Source organism: Rhinolophus ferrumequinum, chromosome 21 (assembly GCF_004115265.2).
Source record: "Rhinolophus ferrumequinum isolate MPI-CBG mRhiFer1 chromosome 21, mRhiFer1_v1.p, whole genome shotgun sequence".
In the NCBI taxonomy this organism is placed as follows: Eukaryota; Metazoa; Chordata; class Mammalia; order Chiroptera; family Rhinolophidae; genus Rhinolophus; species Rhinolophus ferrumequinum.
This window is the reverse complement of record NC_046304.1, coordinates 39401754-39427635: the sequence shown is the minus strand read 5'-3', so window position 1 is coordinate 39427635 and position 25882 is coordinate 39401754. Positions and strand designations below refer to the sequence as shown.

Here is a 25882-nt window from a genome sequence, read left to right as displayed (position 1 = left end):
TAAAAGGAGGAAATGGACTGGTGCCCTATCCAAAAGGATACAGCAGCCCAGGTCTTATCAGGGGGCAGCAGCTTCCTTACTCCTTCCCACTCTGATGAAGTCACAATGTGCCACAGTAGTGCAGGCAGCTGTGTGTGCGTTGGGGGTGGGGGGAACTGTAGAACTGTGAGCTGGAGTGAAGGTGTACAGACCAGTTAGTTCAAGGTTGCACTATCCCAAGCAGAAAGCAATAGTGGTTTAAACAAGCATGGTGGTAGCGGAAGTGGAGGGAAGAGTCAAAAGTTGAGAGGCAGAACATAGGATTTGGTGATAAACGACTCTCAGGAAAAGGGAGGAGTCAATACTTTCAGCCTTCCTGGCAATCCTAGAAACCATATGGGGCCAGGGCCTATATAGCCCTTTGCTCTGCCTACTGCTCAGCAAGTGGTCTCCAATTTGATAAGAAAAGACTTCCTGTGGTGGAAACTGAAAGGAAGAGGAAGATGTTATTCCATTCCTGCTTAGGAGGTTGTGGGAGAAGGAAGATGGCCAGAGCTTTGTGTCCACTTCATGCCTTCTGGCTTCTGGAGTGGGTGCAGCTGCTCTTGGGACCCGGTGCTGCCCCTCCAGCCTGGGCCTTGAACCTGGACCCGGTGCAGCTCACCTTCTACACAGGCCCCAATGGCAGCCACTTTGGGTTTTCATTGGACTTCTACACGGACAGCCGAAGGAGGTGAGCCCTGGGGGAAGTCTGGGTGTCGGGAGAAAAAAAGGATTCCCCAAGCATCGCTGCATCTGTGGGCCTCAAGTTCCCCATTTATGATAGAGGTTGAACAAAGTGACTACTAGGGTCTATTTGGTCTGAATTCTTGTTAGGAATACTGGGGAGGAACAGGCTCAGGTGAGGGTGTCAAGAAGGGGTACCAGTGGGGAGATGGGCACTGAAAGTGTAGCAAGAACAAAGGGAAAACAAAAGTTGGTACCTTTTTTTTTCTTAGCACTTGCTATGTTATTTGGCTGGCACTGTGCTGAATGTCCCTCATACATTGATTTCATTTACTTATCCTGATAGCATTGAGTGTTTGATAGTGTCCTCAATTTACATATGACAAGTTGTGATGTAAACCTAGATCTACTAGGGTCCTTCCTCAGTGATATCAACACCCCACGCCCCACTTTAGAGGTGCCCACTAGCTTCCCTAATACTTCATTAAAACTAGTTCTCAAGAAGGCATCTGGTAGCAGTCTAAGGTTCTAGGGAGCATGTAAGCCCCTGGCTTTTTTTTGGGGGGGGGCAGGGCTTAGGAGGGCTCTCTCAGCAAGGATATCAAACCCCTGGTATTCAAATAAAACCAAACGGTTACAATCCTAGTTTTCCCCTTAACTCGGTCGGTTACTTTGGGCATGTGATTTCCCTTGCAGAGTCAGTTTCATGGGCCATAAAATGAAAAGGTTGCTTTCGATGATCTGTGAGGTCTCTGAGGAGAGATGCTCCAGTGCCCCCTAAGGCACACCGCCCTTCTGCGTAGTGCTCCCAGCGCGGGCACGGGGGCATGGGGTACCCTGGAATCCGCGCCGCGCTCACGCAGCTTTCCTATGCAGCGTGGCCATCGTGGTGGGCGCTCCGCGGACCCTGGGCCGCAATCGGGAGGAGACCGGCGGCGTGTTCCTGTGCCCCTGGAGGGCAGAGGGCGGCCAGTGCACTTCACTGCCATTCGACCTCAGTGAGTCCCACGCAAGGAGGAAAAGGGAGGGATCAGAAGGAGCGTGGATGGCCGGGCTCCAGCACCCCACCCCTTCTTGTGCCCTCCAGATGATGAGACTCGAAAAGTAGGCTCCCAAACTTTCCAAACTTTCAAGGCCCAGCAAGGACTGGGAGCGTCGGTCGTCAGCTGGAGAGACAACATTGTGGTGGGCTCTGCGGGACAGGGAACAGGGAGCAGTGGGGGGGGGGCAGGGACATGTTTGGCGGGGTGGAATCCCAAGTCCCGCCCTTTCCCCATTCTCCTGTGGCCCTGCCCCAGGCCTGCTCCCCCTGGCAGCACTGGAACGTCCTAGAAATGACCGAGGAGGCTGAAAAGACGCCCGTGGGTGGCTGCTTCGTGGCTCAGCTCCAGAACAGCCGCCGCGCAGAGTACTCGCCCTGTCGGACCAACATCATGAGCTGGGTTTACAAGAAAAATCAATTTAGTGAGCTCCGCTCTCCATTTTGGCTCCGCCCACTCGCGGCCTCTTAGCCCCACACTTAACCTGAACCTTCTCCCAGCGCCCCCAGGCCCTGCTTTCAATCCGGTGACCCGTCGACCACGCTCCTAGCCTCCCTGCTCCCCGATGCTGATTCAAGGCCACACCCCTATGTTACCCCATGACTCCGCCCTCATATGACTCCGCCTCCGTCCGCCCCAGACTCAGTGCATGTTTCTTGATCCGCCCCTTCGCTGTCCTTCTTTGCCTCCTCTAGTGGACGACAAGCGTTACTGCGAAGCGGGCTTCAGCTCCGCCGTCACTCAGGCAAGTAGCGAGCCTAAGTGGCTTGCGGGCGGCTCCCAAACAGAGCAGCCCTCTCACCTTCAGGGCTTCCTTTTCAGGCTGGAGAACTGGTACTTGGGGCCCCTGGCGGCTATTTTTTCTTAGGTACGTGCCCACCCGTGCACCTCCCTCCCATCTTTCTCAGCCTGGGAGACCCCAAGAATCTGGGCCCCCACACCCGCTGTCCCTCGCGCCCTAGGTCTCCTGGCGCGGGCTCCAATTGCAGATATCATCTCCACCTACCGCCCGGGCACCCTCTTGTGGCACGTGGGCACCCAGCGCCTCACCTTCGACTCGAGCCACCCAGAGTACTTCGATGGCTACCGGGGTAACTCTGGCACCTCCCTTCTGGGCTTCCCAGCACTCTAAGTGTCACCCTTCCCTCCCTGGATTCTCTGTGCGGTCTTGGCCTTTCGGTGGCCTCCGTTTTGCCGTCTGCAGGGTTTAAAACTGGGTGGTGTCTACGTCCCCTCCTTCCTTGCCCTCGGCTCGCTCCCTGCTTCACCCTCACAGAAAGACTAATTCGCGCTGTGTCTTCAGGGTACTCGGTGGCGGTGGGCGAGTTCGACGGGAATCTCAACACTACAGGCAAGAAATCCACTTAGGGGCAGGGGTTGGGGAGCCCAGCCTGGGGAGGAGCACCTCCAAACCCCTCACCGAAATCTCCCCTGGGTGCGGAATGGCGGGCGGGAAGGCAGGTAGGTTTGAAGGACCTCATTCTCTGGGCCGGGCTCTCCCCAGAGTATGTCTTGGGTGCCCCCACCTGGAGCTGGACCCTGGGAGCGGTGAGTGCCCCCTGCCCCGCCACTGGGCATCCCGAAGCCCCAGACCCCATTCCTCAGCCTGACCACCCCCACCCCCCAAACCTCCTGCCCTTTCTCACTCGGAGCGGGAGGTTGTCTTGGGGGACGAGAATGATGCGCTCCTGTGCTTTGTCCGCGCAGGTGGAAGTTTTGCACTCGAACTACCATAGGCTGCACCTGCTGCGTGGAGAGCAGGTGAGGGCGGCTTCCTTATGGGGGTGCCGAGGCTGGGGGATTAGGACCCTAGAATATTACGCGGAGTGTAGGGGGTAATGTCTAAGGGAGGGTGGCAAGTCCGGGGGCGGGGATTAAGATGCGCCTTGTCTTCCTGCAGGTGGCTTCGTATTTCGGGCACTCGGTGGCTGTCACTGATGTCAACGGGGACGGGTGAGGAGGGGTGCGCCCCACCCCTACCTAGTTGGGTCCACAATTACCAAGGCGTGGATTGCCCACAGTCTCCTCCTTTCCTAGTCCTCACTCCCCCGTGACCACAGAGGGGAGAGGGAGGGCGAAAATGGGCGAGGTGTGGCCCTGGCCGGCAGCTCACCCCACGTAACCGCGCGTCTGGCCTGCAGGAGGCACGACCTGCTGGTGGGCGCGCCACTGTACATGGAAAGCCGCGCTGACCGAAAGCTGGCCGAGGTGGGGCGCGTGTACTTGTTCCTGCAGCCTCGGGGCTCCCAGCCGCTGGGCGCCCCCAGCCTCCTGTTGACTGGCACACAGCTCTATGGGCGATTTGGCTCGGCCATCGCGCCTCTGGGCGATCTCAATCGGGATGGCTACAATGGTAAGGAAAGAGAAGAGCTGCACACGGGTTAACAGCCACAACAAAGACCATGGATTTGACCTGAGGGCAGCAGGAGCCTTGAAGAGCTTAAGCAGGAGAGAGTTAAAGGAGACCAATTAGGATTTGCTTGCATTAGTCCAGGCAAGAGATGGTGACCACCTGGAGGTGAATTTTGGCAGTGGAGCCAGAGATAAGGGTGATTTCACTGATATTTAGTACTTAGATTATTAGGACTTGATGGTGACTGGATGTGGGGCTAAGGAAGGGAGAGAGGAGTTGGGTGGGTGGTGGTGCCCTTCCCTGCCTGGAACTCAGGCCAGGCAGCAGGTCTGGGGAGGTGAGTTGGAGGTATATCAGCCGTCCACTTCTAGACCTGTTTGACCTTGAAGGACTCCGGCACATTAGGCAGACATGTCCAGAGAGCAGTTGGGTGTGGCTTCCCCCGCTTCCACCAGAGAGGTATGAGTGGGAAAGAGGAGCTGGGGGAGGGTGGCTGAGGTCCTGGGAGCCTGTGCAGTGGGATGAGGCCTAGGACAGAGCCCTGGAAAGCAAGGTATTTAGGGGACTCCCAGAGGAAATGAGTCTGGAAAGGAGTGTCCAGAGGGGTAAGAGGGAAACCAGGAGATCTGCTGGCCCAGAACTCAAAAGAAGAGAGTGCTCTAAGCAAGAGGAAGGGAGTCAATGGCTCCAGACGCTGCTGAAAGGTACAATTAGATGGGGGCGGAGAAGTCCACATGGACTTTAGCAGGAAGGAGATCATTGGTCAGTAACAAGAACAGATTCAGGGCTGGGTAGGCATAGAAGCCAGAACACCATGGGGCAAGATGACTGAAGGCGAAGAATTGGAAGCAGACAGTGTAGATAGCTCTTGTAATCAGTTTGTAAAAGGAAAAAGAGAAAAGATGATTACTGAAAGGAAATGAGGGTCAAGAGAGGGTTATTTTAATTTCGAAGAATATGGAGTAGGTTGAATATGGAGGAAAATGATCTTGTGGGGAAATGGGGGTGGGGTGAGGGAGTGAGCTGGAGGAGGGTCCCTGAGGTGCCTGGGGGATTCATTCAAGGGTGAGATGCTCAGCCCAGGGACAGGGTAAAGGAGGGACACCTATTCCAGGGTCGCATTGGGGAAGGGAGAAAAGTGGGTGTGGATTCAAAGCACAGCAGTTGGGCTGCTTCTCTTCGTGAAGGAGTTGGGGCTGGGAGCTTGATAGAATGGAGGTTTGAAATAGGTGCTGAGCAGACTGGGCGAGGGAGCTGAGCGGAAACCCCCATGCAGGACAGCTGGGCAGTCCCTAGTGAAGCCTGGAGGTCAGGAATTCATGGTGCCTGGTCTGGTGAGGTTTGGCCAGGTTTGCCCAAAACTAGCAGTGGGGAACGACAGTTAAGGATATGGCAAAAGTGATCACGTGGTCAGGATATAAATGGAGATGAGGAAGCCATAGATCTGGGGTGTCCAAACTTCTTTCAACATTTTTTACCAAAGGCCATATGCGGTAAAATACACAAATGGCCAGGCTACTCACTCGCGGTGAAGTACATATTGCCTCACCTGGTTTATTTAAGTAAACGAAATATATTTTTGGAATTTGCTGCGGGCCAATTGAAAATGGATTGCGGGCCACAGTTGGCCCGCGGGCCACAGTTTGGACACCCCTGCCCTAGAGCAAGAGAGAGTGGAGGCCCAGGACCTGGAGATACGACTGTTGTCAGAATGTTTGATTTGGATGAAATCTAGACAACTCGATCAGAAAAATCAATGAAGATCTTTAAAAGAAACAAACTGTATAGAAAACAAAGATAGTTTATAACACATATATTAAAGATATTGATTCTTATCAAGTGAAGAAAACTTACTAATTAATAAGAGTTTGATGATTAACACATTTTCAATAGTGATCATCAAAGTTATTAGTGATGACAGCTCATGGCGGGGCTCTGGGATGCATGGTGGAAGTGGGATGGGGTGAAGGGAGCCTGGGAAGAGGGGGCCAGTATTTATTAGGTCTTGGTTGCTTAATCTTCTGGGATTCAGTTTTCTCATCTAAAATGGGAATAATGATGCCTAATTTTCAGGATCAAATGAAATCATGTCAATATATTTTTCTCAATAGATAGTGGAGCCTGTTTTTATAATAATCATATTTGAAGGGTCTCTATCTGACCCAGTTGTAAACTCCTGGAGAGCAGGGCAGCTGCCTCCTTGACCCAGACCTTTGCATTCCTTTCCTGGTCCCCTGGGGTCTGCCCAGAGAAGAAGCTCCTGAAAATTTTACAGGACCACCTGCAGAGATTGGATAACAGCCACTCTCTTTCTGTTACTCCTTCCAGATGTTGCAGTGGCTGCCCCCTATGGGGGTCCCAGTGGTCGGGGCCAAGTGCTGGTGTTCCTGGGTCAGAGCGAGGGGCTTAGCTCACGCCCCTCCCAGGTTCTGGACAGCCCCTTCCCCACAGGCTCTGGCTTTGGCTTCTCCCTGAGAGGTGCCACAGACATCGATGACAATGGATACCCAGGTGCCCTTGACTACCTCCAGCTAGACCGCAAGGGCCCTTGGGCATTACCTGGAGATACTAAGGGACATGGACAGGGGCTGTGCCTGACCTGGTACCCCACTGAGAGCTCTGATCTGTCTGTGGGGCTGGGAAGCCAGGGCAGGCCAGGTCAAACCTCCAGTGGGGGAAGTGGTGTGGGGAACCCCTGGGAAGATGAGGACCCCATGCCTTTCTCTAATTGCCAGTTCTGACCCCCTCCCAATATCTATAGACCTACTGGTGGGAGCTTACAGGGCTGACAAGGTGGCTGTATACAGGTGAGCACTGGCTCCAGGGGCGGGGTGGGGAGGAGACCCCGCAAAGAGGGGCCACAGTGGCAAGCCTCCCCCATCCCTCCAGAGCTCAGCCAGTGGTGATGGCCACTGTCCAGCTGCTGGTGCAAGATTCACTGAATCCTGCTGTGAAGAATTGTGTCATTCCCCAGACCAAGACAGCAGTGAACTGGTGAGATGAAGGGCGTGGGCCAGGCAGGATCTGGGACTTTGGGGGGCCCTACCCCCTGAGCCTCACTCATGTTTTTGCAGCTTTAACATCCAAATGTGTGTGGGAGCCACTGGGCACAACATTCCTCAGAAGCTGCGTGAGTGACGTGATGGGGACAGGAGGAAGGGAGGCCTGGACTCCCCTGGAGGCTGGCTAGGGAAGCCCCTGACCCTCCCTGCTTGCCCTGCCAGGCCTAAAGGCTGAGCTGCAGCTGGATCGGCAGAAGCCCCGCCAGGGTCGACGGGTGCTACTGCTGAGTTCTCAACAGGCGGGCACCACCGTGCACCTGGACCTGAGCGGGAGGCACAGTCCCATCTGCCATAACACCACGGCCTTCCTCCGTGTACGCCTTGGCCGGGGCTGGGCAGGGCTGGGGCATGGGCTGGGCACTGCGGGTCCAGGGGTGCTCAGTTGTAGGGTGCATGGTAACAAGATGGTCTGATTCTTGTCCCGTCCTTAGGACGAGGCCGACTTCCGGGACAAGCTGAGCCCCATAGTACTCAGCGTCAACGTGTCCCTGCAGCCCGAGGATGGACTGGCCCCTGCTGTCATGCTGCATGGAGACACCCACGTTCAGGAGCAGGTGGGGGCGGGGGCGGGCAGGCAAGGGAGGTGAAGGACGCCTGCCAGAAAGTCAGGGTTAGGGTTAGTGTCCAAGCTGTAATGTGAACCCCAAAACCTAATGTCACCTCTAATCTCGGGTGTCACTCTAAACACTAATGAAAACCCTAAAACCTCAATATGCCCTAAACCCCAAGTGTTGATGTCACCTGTAAACTGATAGAAACCCTGATGTCACCACCTAAACCCTGACATTGTCCCAAACCCTGCAACAAACCCAAGCCCTGCTGTCATCTCTATACTTCTTTCATTCTCAGACCTTCTAATTCCCTACCTTCACGTGCCCCCAACTTACCCACATACCCTGATGTGTCCCCTCCAGACCCGCATCATCCTGGACTGTGGGGAAGATGACCTGTGTGTGCCGCAGCTTCAGCTCACTGCCAGCGTGTGAGGAGCCGTCCCACTCTACCATCCCCTGGCCGGGTTGGCCCCGATTGCGTCCCCTCCCCACCTAGGGTGTCAGACACCCATCCATTGTCCTCAGCCCCTCTCCTCCTCCCAGACCCTGAGCCAGGACCCGGCCTCCTCAGCTTTACTCCTTTCTCCCCACAGCGGGGGCACCCCGCTCCTAATTGGAGCCGATAACGTGCTGGAGCTGCAGATGGATGCAGCCAATGAGGGGGAGGGGGCCTACGAGGCTGAGCTGGCCGTGCACCTGCCCCCAGGTGCCCACTACATGCGGGCCTTCAGCAACATGGAGGTGAGGCGCCCACCCCAGGACGTTACCTGGTTACCTGGACCTGGGAGGTGCTGCAGCCTTGGACTCTCTTCTATCCTATCTCTTACGCTTTGCTGTAAAAGCTGTGATTGTGTTTTTTTTTAATTTGGAAGAGGACTACTCTATGATAAAACCCAAGCTAACGATGGCTCAGGAGCTAAATGTTAACAGGAACGTCTGTTACCATTTGGTAAATTTCCTTCCAGTCTTTTTTCTCAACATCGATAGATACATATGTAGGTACATATTTATTTTTTTATTTTATGGATGTAGTTTATAACAATGGGATCATAGTCCATGTAATGTTTTGTGTTTTTCTCTTCAAAAAAAACAACAAAAACCCGTAAAGTGCTAGAGTAATACATAACGTAGCCCGTGACAGCCCCTTGAACTCACACCCCAAGAAACGCTCCTCCCCACCCTGGCACACAAGTCTTTTCCAGACTTTCCAACAAGTTTAAATATATATGGGCTACTCAGTAACCATCTTCCTTCTCGAAACTTCCTTCTCGAAGGGCTTTGAGAGGCTCATCTGTAACCAGAAGAAGGAGAATGAGACCAAGGTGGTGCTGTGTGAGCTGGGCAATCCCATGAAGAGGAACGTCCGGGTGAGGCTGCTGGGGCCTGGCTGCCGGGTCTCCTCCAGCAAGGGCTGGTGGACAGCAGGGCTTTAGGGGCTGGGTTTGGAGGCAGATAGCTCTGGGCCGCAATCCTGTCCTCACACTCCCTAACTGCGTGTCCCTGGGTGAATGACTTTCCTCTCTGAGTGAGCTTCTGAGTAAAATGGAGATAATAATGATAATTTGGAGGATGAGGACCGGAGGACGCATTCCAGACAGGGCTGCCCAGGGTGGGCATTTGGGCAGTGACTCAGGCCCTCCCGGTCTCAGATAGGAGTCACGATGTTGGTGAGTGTGGAGAACCTGGAGGAGGCTGGAGAGCATGTGTCCTTCCGGCTGCAGATCAGGAGGTACAGCCTGGGGCTCACTCCTCCCCATCTCCCTTCCCCTTATGTGATCCCGATTTAGAGACACTCAGGCACCCTCCATACAGAAGGGTCTTCTGGGGATGCCTGCTCTTCAGACTTTCCTGTTCCCTTTCTTTCTCGGAGATTTGTTTCTGAGTCTTGGAGCCCTGGAAGTTCTTTTCCAGATCTTACTTTTGTGTGGCTTGCTGTTTGTGGAGTTAGCGCTTCTGAGCCCTCTGAAAGTCTTGCCCTGCCCCAGAGAGTCCTGATGTTGGGGCTGGGGTCCCTGACGTGCTCCTCCTCCCCTCCCTTCCAGCAAGAACAGCCAGAATCCGAACAGTGAGGCGGTCCTGTTGGATGTGCCAGTCCGGGCGGAGGCCCGCGTAGAGCTCCGAGGGTGAGAGGCCGAGAGGGTGGATAAGGGAGATGGCAGGCAGAGCCCTAGGTTCAGGGGGCTCTAAGGGAACCCCCACAGGCAAGTCAGGGGATCAAGCTTACCCTGGTGGGGGTGTGCTTGGGTCCCTGCAGGAACTCCCTTCCAGCTTTCCTGGTGGTGGAGGCAGAAGGTGACAGGGAGAACAGCTCGGACTTCCGGGGCCCCAAAGTGGTGCACAAATATGAGGTAGGGAGGAGCCTCCGGGCCCAGGCTGGAGTGAGAGGGTCCCAGGAGTTAAGTCTTGGTGCTGGGCCACCTAACATCCTGCTACCACCACCCCCACCAGCTCCACAACAATGGCCCTGGGACCGTAAGTGGCCTCCGCCTCAGCCTCCACCTCCCCAACCAGTCCCAGGCCTCCGACCTGCTCTACATCGAGGATATACAGCCTCAGGGGGGGCTTCAGTGCTCCCCACAGACCTCTCCCAACCCCCTCAAGGTGAGAGCTTGGGTAGAAGAAAGAGCTGCGGATGAGTCCCCAGCCCACCAACCAGGATCCCTTTGGGAGGGCGGGGAGATGGGCAGAGCGTGAGACCTGACAGCTTCTTCGCCTCCGCAGCTGGACTGGGGGATGCCCACCGCCACCCCTTCCTCCATCGCCACCAGGCACAAGCGGGAGCGCAGGCAGGCATTTCTAAGAGGGTCCAAACCACCGTCAGGGCTTCAGGATCCAGTTCTTGTGGTAAGCAGGCCCTGTGGTCTCCAGCTGGGGTCTCCCCTCCCTGGGGCCCAGAGGAAAGAGGGATAGGAGGCAGAGACAGGGACCCAAAGTGTGATGTGGGCCTCCGGTTGGCCACCTTGGTCCAAGTGAGTATGAAGGATTGTGCTGGTCTTGTGTCTGGGGTGGAATGGGGCCACTCGCATTGTGTAAGGTTGTCAGTACATTAAAGACAGTGAATAAGTGTCAAAGCAGGGTGACAAAACTTCGGGGTATTGAACACCTTATGAGGACCCATGTCTTCCTGCCTGGATCTCTGGGATTGTATGAGCAACCCCATTTAGAGATAACGTCTGAAGCTTGAATCTGAAGCCCTTCCTGAGGGCGAGGCCCAAGCTCCCTGACTGCCCCCACCCCGCTGCCCCCCACCTCCTCTGTGTTGGGTCCTTGGGGGGAGGGGGTAATGGGTCAGGAGGGGCTGGGAACTCATGACGCATCCCCTCAGAGCTGCGACTCGGTGCCCTGTACTGTGGTGCAGTGTGAACTGCAGGAGATGGTGCGTGGACAGCGAGCCATGGTCACCGTGGTGGCCTTCCTGTGGCTGCCCAGCCTCCGTCAGGTGGGTAGGGCCTTCTAGAGGTGGATGGAGAGGAGGGGCATGGTGAGCGGGAAGGGAGAGAGGGCAAGGTTTACTTTGTTTTCTACGATAGATTTTTTGGTATTTATTTATTTATTTATTTGAGGAGCCAAGTTTACTTTGGAGGGATGGGATTAGGCCAGGCACAGGGCTCCCCAGGGGAATAGTTTGGGGCTGGACTCCTACAACCAATAGGCCTCATGCGAATGGCTTCGCCCCGACCCCATCCAGAGGCCACTGGATCAGTTTGTGCTGCAGTCGCACGCTTGGTTCAATGTCTCCTCCCTTCCCTATGCCGTGCCCGCCCTCAGCCTGCCCAGTGGGGACGCTCTGGTGAGTATGGAATGGTGTTTAGGAGATAAGTCCTGCAGGACCCATTGGTCCTCGCACGTGTCCATGCCTCGCAGGATGGGGGTGGGGCCTCCCTGGGTCTGAGGGGCGAGACAGGTCGGTGGCTTGGCTGGGTGTCACCACTTCGCAAGTTTGAGTTTTGGGGAAAGACAAGTGTCAAGGTGACTGAGGACATGCTCCGGTTTGTCCTCAGGTGCAGACGCAAGTGCTTCGGGCCTTGGAGGAGAGGGACGTTCCAATCTGGTGGGTGCTGGTCGGCGTGCTGGGTGGCCTGTTGTTGTTCACATTCCTGGTCCTGGCCATGTGGAAGGTGAGGCACGAAGGGAGGCGGGGTCCCCAGGTGGGCCCAGGCTTGGCCCTGCTCACCCTCACGGGGAGGCAGAGAGAGACAGTGGCCCAAGTGGGTGATCACAGCCCAGCTGACTACATCTCCACTATCAGAATGTCATTCTCCAGAGGATCTGTTCCAGGGAACACACTTCTGGGAGAGGTGGGACCTGGAAGTCTTAAGGCCTTTAGACCCGTTTCCCCCGAGAGGAAGAGTCACAGGGAATGAGTCTTGCCTTCAGGAACTCTGGCTGCTGAGGAGGATGGGTTTACCTCCTCCCTGCTCTGTCCTTTGTCTCAACGGAGGTGGGAGACCCAGGTCTGATCCAGACCCTGCTCCTTGCTCCCTATGAGGCCCTGGTGGATCACTCCCTCCTCTGAGCCTGGAGAACAAGTGTGCTGTTCTCAAACTCACTCAGGTGCATAAGCTGTGGAAAGCATGATGCTTTTATGGAAAACCACACATTAGACTTAAAAGAATCAAATACATACCATCATGCACTTGAGTCATAATCATCAGTATTTAAGAAAAATTCAGGAAAGAAAAAACGAAACTTTGTTTTTTTAATTGTTACATGCATTATCTCTAAATGGGGAAAGGCCTCCATTTGTGCACACAGTGGGGTCCAGGAGAGGAGCTCGAGGCTGGCTGGTTTCTAACATACTTACTTCCTCCACTGCTGTTCTGGGGCCTAAGGGTCATCTTTACAACCTGTCCCCGGCCCCTGTACACCCCCAGGTTGGCTTCTTCAAGCGGAATCGGCCACCCTTCGAAGAAGACAATGAAGAGGAAGAGTGACGGCACAGCCCACGCTCTGTCCTAGCAGAAAGGCTGGCTGTGATGCCTGCTCTGCCCCTTCTTCTCTGAGTGCCCCCCAGAGACCTTCTCTGGTCACCCACGGGTTGGAGCTGTTCCATGGAGGACACCTGATGACCTCCCCCTCCCATCAGAGCTGGGCCACCCCTTTCCTGCTGCCTAATAAAGAGGCTGAACCCATATCCTCAGTGTGCTGCCTCCTCTTGGGGTCAGAGGAGGAGAGGGAGACCGGGGTGATGTTTGAGTGGAGATCTGGGGCTGGTAGAAGTAAGAGCAGACAGTGTCTCTGCCAGGGCAAAGGTTGCAAATTACTGTCTTTGGGGAGTGTCAGGGAGTAGTAGAAAGTAGGGACAGAACAAGGAAGAAAGAGTGGCAGAGCTTCTGGGTGAGACTGGCAGGGATGAGGGGAGGCGGCTGAGGGTGGCCGAGAAGGCAGGCAGGGTCCCTTGTGGGCAGCTTTAAACAGTATTTTTTTCATGATTTCAAAGAGATAAACATCAAGATGACCTGAGTTTTGGGAAAAGAACAAGCTCTTCCCACTTCCATTTAAATAAAGGCCAGAGGGAGGTTAATTAAGCCCTCATCCTGAGGAAGGCAGTGTCACTACAGAGGTGTGACTATTCCTTCTATTCCTTCTTCCCCACCCAGGAGAAAGGTCTTTGGTTAGGAAAGAGGGTACAGGCAGGGAGCTCCCAGGAGGGCTGGAAGTGGAAGACAACTCTTCCTCCACTGAGACTGGAGTCAGGGGATAGTGATAGTGGGGGTTCATCTGGAGTCCTGAAAGATTTGTTGATTCATGTGTTCAATAAATATTTATTGAGCACCTACCACGTGCCCGGTACCATTCCAGTCTGGGATGGAACAGTGAACAAGAAAGTCCCTGCCCTCATGGACCTTACATCCAACCAGGGGTAAAGAGTAAACAAATAAATAAACGTATGGCCAGTGGTGGCCAGCGCTTGGAGTAAAAATAAAGGTAGGGAACTAGTGCTAGAACAATGTGGGTGTTGGGAGTGGGCTGACATTTTCGGCAGCGTAGTCAGGGAAGGCCCTTCTGATGAGGTGAGCAGAAAGATAAATGAATGCACCAGGTGGCTGCCCAGAAATAAAGTGTTCTGGACAGAAAGAACAGCCAGAGAAAAGGCCCTGACGTGGAAGCAGGCTTGATGTGTTCAAGTAAAAGCAAGGAGGCCCATGGGTTGGAAGCAAGTGAGGAGTCCAGGAGATGAGGTCGGGGTGGGGACAGGCAGGCAGCACCTTGTGGCCAAGGGGAGGACTCTGGACTTGATGCTAAGCGTTGGGGGAAGCCATTGATGAACAGGCTTACCTCACAAGAGCTGTTGGTATTTGATTTTACCCAAAGAAGGAAAAGGTAAATTCTGAACAAAATAGAACAATTTGACATCCATGCATGGCAAGTTCCAGAACAAGTTTCTAGCTGGGTGACTATGACTGTTTAGGAAAAGATTAAGCCATGATCTTTGAACACCAGCCAAACTTCCTCCCACCTCTGCCATTGCAATTAGGTGACCCCAGACAATTTATCTTGATCCAGCAAAGCATTTGGCATTTGTCCTTATGCACAAGACAGAAATGTGAGCTGGAGACTCTGACTTAAAACTAGACAATTTTGATTAAGCATCCTGGCCCTGGGCTGCCTGGTATTGTCATGAGTCCCTTCACCCTGCAGATGGCTGCTGGCTGAGAAGGAGCTCCAATACAATGGGTAGCTGAAGCAGATCCAAGGCAGCCTAGACAGATTGTGAAGTTGGGTTGAAACCAACAAGATGAAATTCACCAGGGATGAGTGCTAAATCCTGTGTTGAGGTTCAAAAAAAATTGGTTACATAAGAATAGGACTGGGAAATCTGGTTAGATGGAAATTTATGAGAAAGAAAGGGATGGAAGGAGGGGGTAAGGAGAGAGAGAGAGATGGGGAGGGGCTAGAAAAGGAAAAAAGGAAAGGAATGGAAGAAAGAAAGAATGAAAGAAAGAAAGAAAGAAAGAAAGAAAGAAAGAAAAGGAAGGAAGGAAGGAAGGAAAGAAGGAAGGAAGGAAGGAAGGAAGAAAGGAAGGAAAGAAGGAAGAAAGGAAGGAAAGAAGGAAGGAAAGAAAGAAAGAAAGAAGGAGAACGAAATCTGGCTGTTTTGTCCATAAGCTCAAAACAAGGTCCCCTTAAGTGAGAAGACCCAACCAGAGGACCCAACTAGATGAGAAGCACCCAGAAGAGATGCCTGCTGTCCTGAGGTCCTTGCCCTAGGTACTAATCCCCTCCACAGCACCACATTGTGATAAAGAAAAGGTGACAAGCCAGAGAGAACCAGGAGAGGAATACCAGATTAGATGAGGATTTGGCCACCCAGAAACTGAGTGATGATGACAACCAGAAACAGGAAGGAAGGAGAGCCAGGCTGGGGCTAGAGGGCAGGCCAACAGCTGTCTTCAAACGTGGGGTTCCAGTGGCTGAGGAAGAACTAAAAGACTCATTGTCGTTCATGAACAGCGGCGGGACCAATCTGTGATTCTCAGTGGGAGAGACAGTCTGCTTGCACCACTAGAACTTCCTAACCATTATGACTGCCCAGCAATGGATCTTATCATCTGGGCCAACAATAGCACCTGTCAGGAATGTGCTAGACACTTTATATCACTATCTCATTTAATTTTTACAACAACCCCATGAGGTAGAAATTATTACAATTTTCACTTTAAAGGAAGACTGAGGACTGTAAGGGTAAATAACTTGCTCACGGCTTAATAAGAGGCAGAAGCTAGACAAGAACGGAGACCGACCGGTTCTCAGGGGGCTGCGTCCTAGCTCTCCAGCACTGCGTAAGTGTTTGTGCGGAAAGGGGCCATAAATCAGGGCGCACTTACACTTTTTAGAGACACTCATAACTGTGCGTGCTCTTTGAGTGTGTTGCAAGCAATAGCCATTCTCCCCACCCCAAAAAAATCTTGCACCAAATTTCGGGGGTTCTGGAACGCCAAAGATTGGACCCTGTTTGCTATTCTCCCTCGCAGCTTGGATTCTGAGAGCACGGGGTGGGGGCTGCCGGGTGGGCTGAGAGCGGGCACAGCCAGCGGGCGGCGAGCGGAACGCGGCGCGAGGGGGCGGTGCCCGGAGGCCCGCGGGATGGGGCGCCGCCTGAAGGGGGCGCTGGCGGCCGCTCCGGGCGGAGACAATCGCGCTGAGCGGCCGCCGCAGCCAGAGCGGGAGCCCGAGCCGCGCGGCGCAGAGCTGGGGCTGAGCGGGGCCCGCCGAGCGGGGCCGGGCGGGAGCCATGGGCCACTAGGTCCGGGCCGAGCCCCGCGATGCCGCCACCGAGTGGCCCCAGCATCCTCGCGCGGCTACTGCCGCTGCTGGGGCTGCTGCTCGGCGGCGCCTCCCGGGCTCCCGGCAAGTCGCCGCCGGAGCCCCCCAGCCCGCAGGGTGAGTCTCGGCCAGGAGGGGCAGCGATCACGGGCCTGCGCCCCCCCACACACCCTGATCGGACCCCGCCCGCCAGCCCCCTCTTGGCGGCGCTCGTGAATCGGAGGCTATTCTATTTCCTAGATTTGGGTGGGGGAGCGAGGCGACCTGGGGTCGGCGCTTACCCGGGAGAGGAAGGAGGGAGAGGGGTCCGCCTGGGCTGGGGTCTCGGGAAGATACAATGGGGAGGATGGGGGTCTCCAGGCTCCGCGCCGCCGCCCCCTTCTGCCTTGTTTTTCTCCCTCCTGGTCCGCGAGGCGCTGCTGCCTGAGCCATTGTCTACCGAAGACACCCGCCCAGGGGCGGGCTGGGGCGGGCGCTGGCTCTGCAGCCCCCTGCGGGTTCCGCGATCCCGACCCCGGCTGGGTGGGGGCGCAGGCGTCGGCGGCTACCCCGGGCCCTGACGGGGGCTGGGCGCCTAGTGCTGGGTTTGACGGGGGGAAGGGCGGGGGGAGTGGGTGAGGCTGTGGGCGGATTGACTGACTGCTCGAATAGCGTTCTTCTCCTTGGAGCCTGACAACCCCCAGGTGGCCCCCAGATTCAGATTTTGGGGTGCACCAAAGAAACGCTTCTCAGCCCATGACAAAGAAGGGGCTGCAATTGGGGGGCCTCTGGAAAACGGGATACATTGTGATTCCCTCCTCAAAGCGCATGGCAGGGCTTTGGTGGCAGAGCCATGCTGAGCTGGCTGGCTAGCTGGCTGTGGGCAGTGCGGCTGGGAGGGCAGGTGCCTGGGTCCCCACCAGCAGGCCTCCGGCCACTCCTGTCCCCAGCCCGCTCCCAGGTCACCCCCTCCTCATCTCACCTCTCCATCGCAGTGGAGGAGACCCTCCCAGCGCCTCACCGGTCCAGGTGGGTGTGTGAGGTGGGGGAGAGGGTCGGCTCCTGCAGCGGGAGAGGGTGGGAGAGCTAGACCATGACTTCCTCCCTATGCCTGGGCTCTCAGGGTACTCCACCCACTCCAGCCCTGCACCCACCTTCCAGCCTCCTGCCCTGCCACCCAGCTATTGCTCTCCGATCTCCTGCCTCTGGACCCCATCCCTTTCTGAACCTGAATGAGTGCTCTCCTCTCCTCACCTCCCAACCAAGGAGCTGGCAGGAAAAGCAGGGTGGGGGGGTCTAGATGAGGGAAGTGGGGTCCGGATGAAGGGAGGGGGTCGGATTTCCTCCTGGAATGAGGCAGGGCTGAAGCCAGGAGAGGCGGATATTGTATGGAATGTCAGGCTTTGAAGAATGAGGAAGGATCTCCTTGGCCTCAGTCTTCCCTGCATTCTGGGGGAAAAGAGGAGCTTTGATAGCTAGGAAAGGGCCCTAGTTTCTCAAGAAGCCTCTCCCTCAAGTCCTGCACCCCATGGTGGGGGCCCAGGGAAATGGCTGGAATAGAGCCAGGATTGGGGGCTCTCCCAGGCCACTGGCTGGGAGCCCAGTTGAGGGGAAGGGAGAAGAGAATCTACTAGGCACCTGCCACCCCCACCTGAGCTCGGCGCTGATGCCTTCTTCAGGTCTTACCTACACACCCCTGTTTCCTTCCCTGGACTCCCTCTCCTTTTCTGAGACTCTGGCCCTTGAACCCAAGGCATTCCCTCAAATGACCATAGTCCGTACTCCTGGGTCCCCTCTTCCCAGCTGTTCCATCCAGCTGCTCCTAGCTTAGGGAGGGGGTGAAGAGTAGTCAGGCCCCTCTAGCTTCTCCGAATTCCTACTGGGAGTGTGTAATGGGGGGTGGGGGGAGACTGCCAGTTCCTGGGAGAACTAGAGAGCAGAAAAGGGTCGAATGTGTGCACCCACTCTGCAGAGTTGGGCTCTGGCCTGGGAGGCGACAGGGAGGTGGGCTCAGGAACAGCTGGATGGAATGCCAGGAGCAGGCGTGGTGCTGGCCCTGGGGTTGGAAGCCTGAGATAAGACACCTGTCACTGTTGAGTGTCAGGCACCATCCGTGAGGCCCCTGGACCTCCCCATTCCCTGCCGCCCTCAGCTCCAGGCTCTTCCTTCTGTACCTGTACGCCCCTAGTTTTGTGTCTAGCACCCAGCCCTCTCCCACCTGCCTCCTGGGCCCCGCACTTAGGCCTCTGTACCTTTCCAGGCATGACAGTTCCTCCCATTATTAGCAGCAAAGTAGGGGTGAGGCATGCTCTCAGAGGAGGGGCTGTGCTGAGTGGAAGGGATACATGGTGCTCTGGATCAGACAGGCTGCCTGGGGCATCCATGAGAACAGCTCTAGGCCTGGTTCCTCTCCTCATCACCCCATGTGAGATCAGCATACCTGCAGGCCCATCCCAGCTGGACCGTCTATGGGCTCGGGGCAGAGTTGGCTGGAAAGCGAAGGACTTGGACTTTCCTTCCCTGCCCCCTCCATACTAGTTTCCCTTCAGCTTGGGTCAGCCCCCCCTCGGTCCCATCTCTTTCCCCTTGCCAGGGCTCCAGCTCCCTGCCCATCTCCTGGGAGGAATGAGGGCATTGCCATGGTGATTGACTGTAGCTGACCAGCTGGGAGGGGGCCAGCAGTACATGTGAGGAGGTTGGGTCAGGAGGTACTTGTCTGGGCTTCAGGGTTGGAGTGAGTCCCTAAATCTGAAGTGAAACAGCCTTGTGCAAAGGATTCCAGGAGGATGACTGATGAGAATGACCAGTTCCCTAGAGTCTCCTTCTCAGCTTTTTCCTGGGAACCCAAAATCTAACCCCGCCCTCCATACTCCCTTCCCAATGGCTGAATCCTAACCTCTCTCCTCTCCACGTGCAAACCCTTGGTTCTCCACTTATTCATCCTTTCTCAGCCCCCCACTCCCTCTCCTCTCCCTGACACTAGCCCCATAGGATGCAGTGGTTAAGAATTTGGGTCTAGAGGCCAACTCCCAGCTTTGGCTCCCAGATCTCCCACTGAACTGAAGCGCAAGTCTCTAAACTCTTTGCGTCTCCATTTCCTTTTTGGTAAATGGGCTAGGAGCATATTTTATCAAGTCTAATACATCATCGACTGTAAGATGCACCATTATTTCATGTACCAGTAATAAAAGGAAAAAAATGCTGCCAATTTTAATTATGACATCATCAACCATAGGCATATCCTGAGTTCAGAAATGTTGGAAATATGGAAAAGTGCGTGTGTTAGACTTGGTAAAATATGGCGATGGTACCACCCGCCTCGCAGGTTGATGTGAGGTTTAAATGAGGGCTCTATAAATGCTGGCTTTTATAATATCTTGTCTAGACTTGGCCCCAAAGCTGCTCCCAACCCACAGGCCCGTCTGATCTCGGGGCTCCCCCCAGTTCTCTCTTCCCCCCTCCCTCCTCCTCACTGTTCTCACCCCATCTTGCCCACAGAGATCCTGATCAAGGTGCAGGTGTACGTGAGCGGGGAGCTGGTGCCCTTGGCCCGGGCCTCAGTGGATGTGTTTGGGAACCGGATGCTGCTGGCCGCTGGCACCACGGACACAGAGGGTGTGGCCACACTGCCCCTCAGTTACCGCTTGGGCACCTGGGTGCTGGTCACTGCTGCCCGCCCTGGCTTCCTCACCAACTCTGTGCCCTGGCGTGTTGACAAGCTGCCCTGTGAGTGCAGGGGCAGGTGGAGGGTGGGACAGCAGCTGACCCAATCAGCCTCTTCCCAAAATAGTCCTTGGGGGTGGAGGGGGTAGGTTTTCCAGCAGCTGCTGCCTGGGCTGGGGTATGCAAAGGGGGCTGAGGGAGGATGAAGTCTCTAGGATTGGATGGAGGGAGTGCACCGCCTGGGGGTGGGCAGGGGCTTTCTCTGGAGCTGACAGGCCACCCCTCCCACAGTGTATGCGTCCGTCAGCCTCTACCTGCTCCCTGAGCGGCCGGCCACCCTCATCCTCTATGAGGACCTGGTGCACATACTCTTGGGTTCTCCTGGTAAGGCTACCCCCGCCCCATTACCTGCCAGCTTCTGTCCCTCCCCCTGACCTGGGTATAGAGAGCTCTGCTCTTCCACGTAATAGCTAGGTGCCCTTGGGCAAGTCACTTAACCTCTGAGCCTTAGTTTGTTCATCTAGAAGATATGGATATTGATAGTATCTACATCATCAAATTGAAGTAAGGATCAAATATTATCAAGCATGCAAAAAACAGCACAGAAGGTGGTCAATACATGTTTATTGTTATTGGGGCTTCTCGTGGTTTCTATTCTCCCTCTACTCCTACCATTAGAATTCCCATTCCCTGCCACCTTTATCTTCAGTGGATCTCCATATCCTTGTGGCACACCTACTGGGTACTGGCCATGTGAGAAGGCCATGAGAGGGTCATTTCAAGGTACTGAACACCCATGGAGTGCAAGGCCTGGAACAATCCTGCAGTGGCCCTGGTGTACCTACTGGCTTTCGGTCTCTGTCAACTAAGACTTACGGCAGCACCTAGGCTGTGCAAGGCTCTGTGTCTGATGTTTGGGAACAAAGGTAAGGAAAAACAGACCTATTTCCTACCTCGTGGCATTCACAGACAAATAGGAAGACACACAAACACATCACGGCAAACCCTGAAATAATTACAGAGCGGGCGACAGTGGAGTAGAGGGCGACTGCATTCAATATTGAGAAAACCGTAACCTGTGAGGGTAGCAGGGCAAGCGGATTTGGTGAAGGGAGCTGTGGGACAGCACGGGCTTGGGAGCTGAAGGGGGAGCAAAGGCACATTCACCTGAGAAGGCCTGGGGAGTCTTCCAGATGTCGGCACAGAAGGGGACAGTGAGTCTGCTGGGAATGTGCTGGTCTGGCTCTGCAGGGGGTGTACCGGGTGCAGCCTGGTTCATGAAGCCAGGCAGAGGGGAGACTCCATCCGGCTGGGACTAGGGAGCCACAGCGAGTTTTGGAGTGGGGGAAGCCCCTCTCTAAGTTATGTTAGCTTGAGCTCTTGTCGCCAAATTACTCATTTGTTCATCATCTCTCTGATCCTGAACCAGAGGCATGTAATTAAGTCTTTGGAGGTTTCTAAAATGTCAAACGAACCCTTTGTTGCCCCCTAGCTTAAAGCCTCCCACAGCTCCCACTGCTTCAGTATACAGCCTAGACTCCTTCACCTGGTAATTGCGTCCTCGTGGACCTGGCCTGCCACTGTCGTGCACACCTCCCACTCTAGTCACCTGGAGGCCTCTGACCAGCACGCTGCCTTGTGCCTCGGGGCCTTTCTTATGGCAGTGCTCCTGGAAGTCCCTTTCCACTTTCTTTCCTTGCTGAGTCTTACTCATCCTGCAAGGCTCCACAGGCCCTTCCCAAGCTGGGCGGGCCAAGCTCCCCCTGCACCCTGCCTCCCCCTATTATAATAGCGAGGTGGGATGGAATGGTGGGTGAGAGGATGATGGATCCTGGCACCAGACTGCCTGGGCTTCACTTGGGCTCTAGGATTGTGACCTTGGGTGAGTTACTGAACTTTTCCCACCGCCATTTCTGCATCTATAAAATGGTGGTGATGATCAAAGCACCTACCTCAGGGGCTGTTGTGCTAATTACAGGGGTTAACAGGTAACCTGCTTAGAACAGTGCCCAGCATATCTTAAAGCTTAATGCATGTTGGCTATTACCGTATTGTATTAGAATTCTGTTTTAATTCTAATTGGTTCCCGTCCCACCCAGGACAGACACACATATGTGTGTGCATAGCCTAAGCTGTCTCATGCAGTTGCTACTAGCCACGTGGCTACATTTAAATAAACTTAAAATTCATTAAATTTTTAAAAATTAAAAATAAATCCAGTTCCTCAGTAACATTGCACTAGCCACATTTCAAGTGCTTAATAGCCATGTGTACCATATGGTGGGTACCACAATGGGCAGCACAGATAGAGGACATTTCCATCCAACACGGCAGCAAGATCTAATGGGTACCATAATGGACAGTGTTGCACTAGACTGTGGACTTGAAGGCAGGGAATTGTGAATTATATCATTCATTTTTGTATCCCCAGCACCTAACGCAGTGCCTGCCACACAGACAGTAATTATTTGAGGATCTGAACCTCATCATTTTATACATTAATAAGAAAAGTGTTTCAGAGAGCAAGTAACTGGCTCAGGATCACACAGCCAGGACTGGGAGATTCTGGCCCATGTCCCTTCCAAATTTACATTCTACGACTGCACAGTTCTCTCCCCAAGTCACCACCCTCCTTGGTCTTCCCCAGTGGCCTGACCCACTGGCTCCCCTGCTTTTTGTCCCTGGGCAACCTTGTCCTTGGCCAGGCCACTGCAGCCCCTCCTCTTTCCATCCAGGTGCCCGCTCCCAGCCCTGGGTGCAGTTCCAGCGCCGGGCTGCCCGCCTGCCTGTCAGCTCCACCTACAGCCAGCTCTGGGCCTCTCTGACACCTGCCAGCACCCAGCAGGAAATGCGGGCTTTCCCCGCCTTCCTGGGCACCGAGGCCTCCAGCTCAGGTATGCTGGGTGCCAGGCATGGAAGAGATGTCCCCCCACCATGATTTAGCCTTCAGCCTTTGTGTCCCCTTCCCCCAGGCAATGGCTCTTGGCTGGAGCTGATGCCCCTGGCTGCCGTGAGTGTGCACCTGCTGACAGGAAATGGGACAGAGGTGCCACTCTCAGGCCCCATTCACCTGTCCCTGCCTGTGCCCTCGGAGCCTCGTGCCCTCACTGTGGGCACCAGCATTCCAGCCTGGAGGTTTGACCCCAAGAGTGGTGAGTGCCTCAGGGGATTGCCAGTGCTGGAGTTTGGGGAGAGACTTAGATGGGTGGGGGGACATTGAGTCTGATGCAACCCTTGACTCTCCCAGGGCTGTGGGTACGCAACGGCACTGGTGTGATACGGAAGGAAGGACGACAGCTCTACTGGACCTTCGTCTCCCCCCAACTGGGGTACTGGGCAGCTGCCATGGCCTCCCCCATGACTGGTAAGAGTGGGGGGGGGCCGCCAAGGGGCAGTGGGGGAAGGGTAGGCTGGGAGAGTGAACTCCTTCTGAAAGGCAGGAAGGGCATCCACACCTGGAACGCTAAGCCCTTGCCTGGCACAGGGCTGGTCACCATCACGTCGGGCATCCAGGACATCGGCACCTACCACACCATCTTCCTGCTCACCATCCTGGCAGCCCTGGCCTTGTTGGTACTCATTCTGCTGTGTCTGCTCATCTACTACTGCCGGTGAGTGCTGCCCACACCCCCACCTCCTTCATCCCACGCAGACAGGCCTGCTCTATGCTTGGCCTTGTGCTGGGTGCTCAGGCCCTAAAGATGCATGCAAACTGATCCTCAAGGTGCCGACAGGAAAGCACATACAAAGACTGAAAGACGGGTGGCTTGAGAGAGGTGGGTGAGGAGCCAGGAGCTACAGGCACGGCCCCTCCAGGGACAACATGCAGATGCTCCTTCCAGCCCAGCTTTCATGTCCAGGGGACCTCATGCCAGACATGCCTCTGGTTGGCGTAGGCACTCCTCCCAGGTTCTCACTGCACCTCCTTACATCCTAAAGCATGCAGTTCACCTGGAGGGGGACCAAATGGGCACAGCTGCTGGCTGACCCTCCCACAGACAGGCAAGGTTTTTCCACAAGCCTCTCCCAGGACCCGTCAGTCTTCCCGTACATCTCTCCTGAGTCCTAGGCATTGTGCCGACACCTCCAACTATATTAATCCCTCATCTTGCAACTGTGGGGTTTAGGGAGCTGCACTGGCCCGCACTCTTTCCTGAGGGTCTTGGTCTGCCCCCTCCTCTCCAGGAGGCGCTGCCTGAAGCCCAGGCAACAGCACCGCAAGCTGCAGCTCTCCGGACCCTCTGAAGGCAACAAACGAGACCAGGCCACCTCGATGTCCCAGCTCCACCTCATCTGTGGAGGACCCCTGGAGCCCGCCCCGTCGGGGGACCCTGAGGCTCCGCCTCCAGGCCCCCTTCACTCTGCCTTCTCCAGCTCCCGAGACTTGGCTGCCTCCCGGGATGACTTCTTCCGGGCCAAACCGCGCTCTGCCTGCCGTCCGGCCACCGAGCCTGCGGGTGCCCGCGGGGGCGAGGGCGCCGGGCTGAAGGGCGCCCGCTCCGTCGAGGGTCCTGGCGGGCTGGAGTCAGGCCTAGAAGAGTACCGACGGGGGCCCTCTGGGGCCGCCACGTTCCTACCCGAGCCGCCCTCTCCGCCACCGCCCTTCGAGCATTATCTGGGCCACAAGGGGGCGGCCGAGAGCAAGACCCCCGATTTCCTGCTGTCTCAGTCGGTGGACCAGCTGGCGCGGCCGCCCTCGCTCAGCCAGACCGGGCAGCTCATTTTCTGCGGTTCCATCGACCACCTCAAGGACAGTGTCTACCGCAACGTTATGCCCACCCTGGTGATCCCCGCGCACTACGTGCGCCTCGGCGGCGAGGCGGTCGCCGCGGGGGCGGGCGACGAGCCTGTCCCGCCCGAAGGAACAACCCCCGGATCGACGCGCCCTTTTCCCCAGCCCGACCCCCAGCGCCCGCTGATGCAGGGCCACTCGGGCGCGGGAGGCGAAGGCAGCGGGGGTGGCAGCGGCGAGGGCTGGGGGGGCGGGCGCTCGGCGCCGGTCAGCGGCTCGGTCACCATCCCGGTGCTGTTCAACGAGTCCACCATGGCGCAGCTCAACGGGGAGCTGCAGGCGCTGACCGAAAAGAAGCTGCTCGAACTGGGCGTGAAGCCTCACCCACGCGCCTGGTTTGTGTCCCTCGATGGGCGCTCCAACTCGCAGGTGCGTCATTCTTACATCGACCTGCAGGCGGGCGGCGGCGGCCGGAGCACCGATGCCAGCCTGGACTCGGGCGTCGACGTGCACGAGGCGCGGCCTGCGCGCCGGCGGCCCCTGCGCGAGGAGCGAGAGCGCGCGCCGACAGCCGCCCCGCCACCGCCGCCACCGCCCGCGCCGCCACGCCTGGCGCTCAGCGAGGACACGGAGCCCAGCAGCAGCGAGAGCCGCACGGGCCTCTGCTCCCCGGAGGACAACTCGCTGACACCGCTGCTGGACGAGGTGGCGGCGCCCGAGGGCCGGGCGGCCACGGTACCTCGGGGTCGGGGCCGCAGCCGTGGGGACAGTTCCCGCAGCAGCGCGAGCGAGCTGCGGCGCGACTCGCTCACCAGCCCGGAGGACGAGCTGGGGGTGGAGGTGGGCGACGAGGCGGGCGACAAGAAGAGCCCTTGGCAGCGGCGGGAGGAGCGGCCGCTAATGGTGTTCAACGTCAAGTAGTGCCCCTGCCCCGCCTGGCCCCGCCCCCGGGTCGGGCCCCGCCGGTTCCCCCTGGGCCTGTCCCCAGGGTGCGGGGCCCGGGGGGCCGCGGGGGCACTCGCTCTTAGCCCCCTGCCTCAAAAGGTGTCCAGGGGCCTGCGGAGCTGTCCAGTAGTATATGCTGGGTGATGTCTTGGAAGGGACCCCATATCTGCCTCCAAGAGGGTGGTGGGAGGGGTCCAGACCCCCATTGGGAGGTGCGGGGGAGGAGGGCTGGGTGGGGGGAAGCAGTGCCTGTATAAACGTGGCTGTACATAGAAAGTTCTATTGTGGGAAAGCAGGAGGGGCAACCCGGCCTCAGCTGCTAGTGTGAGGGCTGGGAAGGGAGGGAGCATTCTCTGTGGACCCCTGGGAGGGGAGGGGGTGCTGTTTGCTGACTAGCCCATCTCTGGGCCACCATGTCAAAGGGCTGGTGGCTGGGGAGGCTCTGGGGAGCGGGGTGTAATGTGCTGGGATTGCTGTGGGTAGCAGCAAATATAAAACTGGTGAGATTAACTCTGTGTGTGTCTCTGTGGGGTTGAAGGAACGTGGGTGGTGAATGGGCACCCTTGCTCAGGGGTCCCCTG

At 56.3% G+C, this 25882-nt stretch overlaps 2 protein-coding genes across 2 annotated transcripts; both read left to right on the top strand.

Annotated features, from left to right (window-relative positions):
* Nucleotides 1-203: 203 nt before the first annotated feature.
* ITGA2B (integrin subunit alpha 2b) lies at nt 204-12848 on the top strand. Its single transcript, XM_033088962.1, has 30 exons — nt 204-712; nt 1582-1703; nt 1793-1890; nt 2004-2169; nt 2441-2490; nt 2568-2613; nt 2708-2836; nt 3049-3096; nt 3250-3293; nt 3453-3506; nt 3646-3698; nt 3887-4098; nt 6427-6609; nt 6860-6905; nt 6988-7092; nt 7173-7228; nt 7323-7474; nt 7592-7714; nt 8075-8142; nt 8308-8455; nt 8989-9081; nt 9364-9443; nt 9757-9837; nt 9969-10062; nt 10163-10315; nt 10436-10558; nt 11040-11153; nt 11403-11504; nt 11716-11832; nt 12589-12848. The coding sequence occupies exons 1-30, from the start codon at nt 483-485 to the stop codon at nt 12646-12648; spliced, it is 3150 nt and encodes a 1049-aa protein (XP_032944853.1). The 5' UTR covers nt 204-482; the 3' UTR covers nt 12649-12848.
* Nucleotides 12849-15847: 2999 nt separating this feature from the next.
* Nucleotides 15848-25811, top strand: FAM171A2 (family with sequence similarity 171 member A2). The gene is made up of 8 exons (XM_033091778.1): nt 15848-16099; nt 19460-19687; nt 19916-20008; nt 22360-22518; nt 22597-22776; nt 22872-22988; nt 23109-23235; nt 23810-25811. Exons 1-8 carry the CDS (start codon nt 15982-15984, stop codon nt 25275-25277), a joined length of 2490 nt encoding a protein of 829 aa, XP_032947669.1. The 5' UTR covers nt 15848-15981; the 3' UTR covers nt 25278-25811.
* The last annotated feature ends 71 nt before the right edge of the window (nt 25812-25882 follow it).